This window comes from Augochlora pura, unplaced genomic scaffold, assembly GCF_028453695.1.
Source record: "Augochlora pura isolate Apur16 unplaced genomic scaffold, APUR_v2.2.1 APUR_unplaced_2935, whole genome shotgun sequence".
NCBI classification, from domain to species: Eukaryota; Metazoa; Arthropoda; class Insecta; order Hymenoptera; family Halictidae; genus Augochlora; species Augochlora pura.
In genome coordinates, this window is record NW_027583139.1 from 1 (window position 1) to 2,688 (window position 2,688).

Consider the following 2,688-nt stretch of genomic DNA (forward strand, 5'->3'; position numbering starts at 1 on the left):
TAAGTATTACTTCTGCAGAATAATAACATTTCTGTTCCGCATCTGCAGTTGTTACAAGTTTGGAGAAAGAACTACATAGCTAGCAACATGAGTCTCAAGTTTTCTGTCAACATGTGTTTCATGTTTCACGATACGCCGTCTCTCAAGGATCAATACAAATTAGCCAAAGATGCTGGATTTAAAGCCGTCGAAAGCAATACTCTTCTCAACACTACTGTTAAAGATATGGTAGAGGCTAAAAAGAATGCCGATGTCGAACAAATTCTCCTAAATGTTTACGTGGGTAAGTAGAAATTACGATTAATGTAAGAGAAACGACATTCAAATAAATAATACAACTGAAATAAATATCCGAAAAGCCAAGCGCTTAAATTTCGAATAAAATTCTTCTATACGGAATATCGAATACTACGCTTTGGCTTTGTTTTTTATTACGTTTGCATTGTTATGCGACGCGACCGAGGCTGAAATCAATTCTTTATTGGAATGGTCTCTGTTTGATAAAAATTAGAATTTAATTTATTTATAATTCAGAGAACGAGAATCGATTATTTTCTGCAACATGCAGACGACGTATTTTCGTAATTTGGCTAGCGGCGATTGTTTGCAAAGATATCTTTATTATAATGATATAAGATATTTTTATCATACTCAGGCGATGTGTCGAAGGGAGAATTAGGATTTGCTGCAATTCCTGGACAAGAGGAGAACTTCAAGAAGAGCATCGACACAACACTGGAATATGCAAAAGCATTAAGCTGCAAACAGTAATATCATTTTATTTATTCTAGTCAAAATTAATTATAATCATCCGTTACATGTTTCGCTCCTAATTTATTTTCTGCTCAACCCCCAGAATTCATATTTTGTCCGGTGTCGTGAACAAGCCGACATCCGCTAACGACGACGTCTACGTAAAGAATCTCTTACACGCAGTGGAGAAATTTAAGAGAGAAGGAATCGTTGCTCTGATCGAACCCATATGTAGCGCCGATGTTCCAAATTATTATTTGAACAGTTTTGAAAAAGGTAATCGTGAAAAGGTGCCAGGAATAATCGATTCGAATGCTTCTATTGCTAATGCAAATGTTTTACTTAGGTTTGAACATAGTGAAAAAGATAAATAGTCCCTATTTAAAGTTACTGGTCGACATATTCCATCTGCAGAAAATTTGTGGAAACCTTACGGAAAATATTAAGGAATTAATGCCGTACACAGGTACATATATCGATCTCAAATTTGTCACATGATCGTGTCTCGAACAAGTGATTTTTATGCAGATCATTAAATCGTTCATGTTCATTCCTTTTATTTGCAGGTCATATACAAATTGGTCAAGTTCCATATAGAAACGAACCGGACACTCCTGGAGAAATCAACTACGAGTACATACTTTCTGTCATAAAATCGGAAGGGTACAATGGTTACGTCTCGTTGGAATATTATCCAAAAACATCCGCGATCGAAGGCTTAAGTTGGTTGCACAAGTATGGTTACAAATTGTAGTCATGTCAATGAAAATACAATTATGACAACTGTCGATCGCTTTCTGACAGCAAACGATAGTTCGATTATTTTTAACTTTTCGTATCGACGAATTATTTTCCATTTTAATTGCTCGCGCAAGCGAAGCTAAATATATAATTAAATTTCTTGAAATATAACTCCGTCCTTGTTTATCGTGTAAATTACGCTGCTTACCGCATTCTTATCTTCGCCATAATTACATTTTTCGCTCTCGTTCTGGTCCTCGGTGTTTCTGCTTTCCTTTTTTTTTTTTCTTAAATTGCGTGACAGCTCGCCTCTGGCCTTTCTCATATATTCCCCCGACTTCTTATTTCCCGCAAGTGTCGGTGTAGATGGCAGACACCTTTTTATTTCTTTCTCCATTTAAATCTTTGCGAGCTCTCCCGGTGGTTTATTTGTTCGCCTTGCGACTGAAATGTCTCGAGTTTCATTATTGGATGTCAGTAAGTCGCGCGATATAACGTTGCCTTCAATCTCGCCGCTGATGTTGCAGTCCTGCTCGGCCGTGTTGATGAATTTACGTTATTAGATTAAAAAAGAAACTCGCGAAACAAGTAAATTAGAAGCGAGATTTCGAAAATGTTCGCTCGGTCTCGTAAATGACAGGTACATGACTTGTAAATCAAGGGGATCCGTGTCCAGAGAATTCGGTTCAATCTTGGTTTCATTTCGCCGAAGCGTCATTCGGGGAATACTGTTACGGTTTCTGATATTCATATCGATTTCCCACTTAATTAACACATATCCGTCCGGCAATTTTCTGCACCGCCGTTTTACAAAATGACGACATTTTCTGAACACCGTCTGTATAAAAATTATACGGTCTATATAAAAACAACGTAACTTGTTAAAAATATTTCTCGGTCATATTTTGGAAAATTATATAAAACGAATTTATCAGACCACTAATCTTCTGAATTACTATCATTTTCAGAGATTCAGAGTATGCGTATTTAATATTTCGAATAAAGTTCCCCGAACTTCCTTTAAATGTACACTCGACCAGAAATCGTTCGCGATCGTAAAGTCGATAAATAATTTGCAGAAATCTGTCCTCTGTCCAAAAATCACGTATATTTTCGTGGCGTCGAATATAGTTTGAAATAACGACTCCGATTTCTTCTTTAATTATAGGAGGGAACGGTGGTTATAACTGCACT

At 36.6% G+C, this 2,688-nt stretch overlaps 1 protein-coding gene across 1 annotated transcript; it reads left to right on the forward strand.

The window, feature by feature from the left end:
• Nucleotides 1-48: 48 nt before the first annotated feature.
• Nucleotides 49-1,665, forward strand: LOC144477692 (putative hydroxypyruvate isomerase). Its single transcript, XM_078195423.1, has 5 exons — nt 49-283; nt 656-767; nt 857-1,029; nt 1,100-1,219; nt 1,320-1,665. The coding sequence occupies exons 1-5, from the start codon at nt 88-90 to the stop codon at nt 1,505-1,507; spliced, it is 789 nt and encodes a 262-aa protein (XP_078051549.1). The 5' UTR covers nt 49-87; the 3' UTR covers nt 1,508-1,665.
• Nucleotides 1,666-2,688: the final 1,023 nt, after the last annotated feature.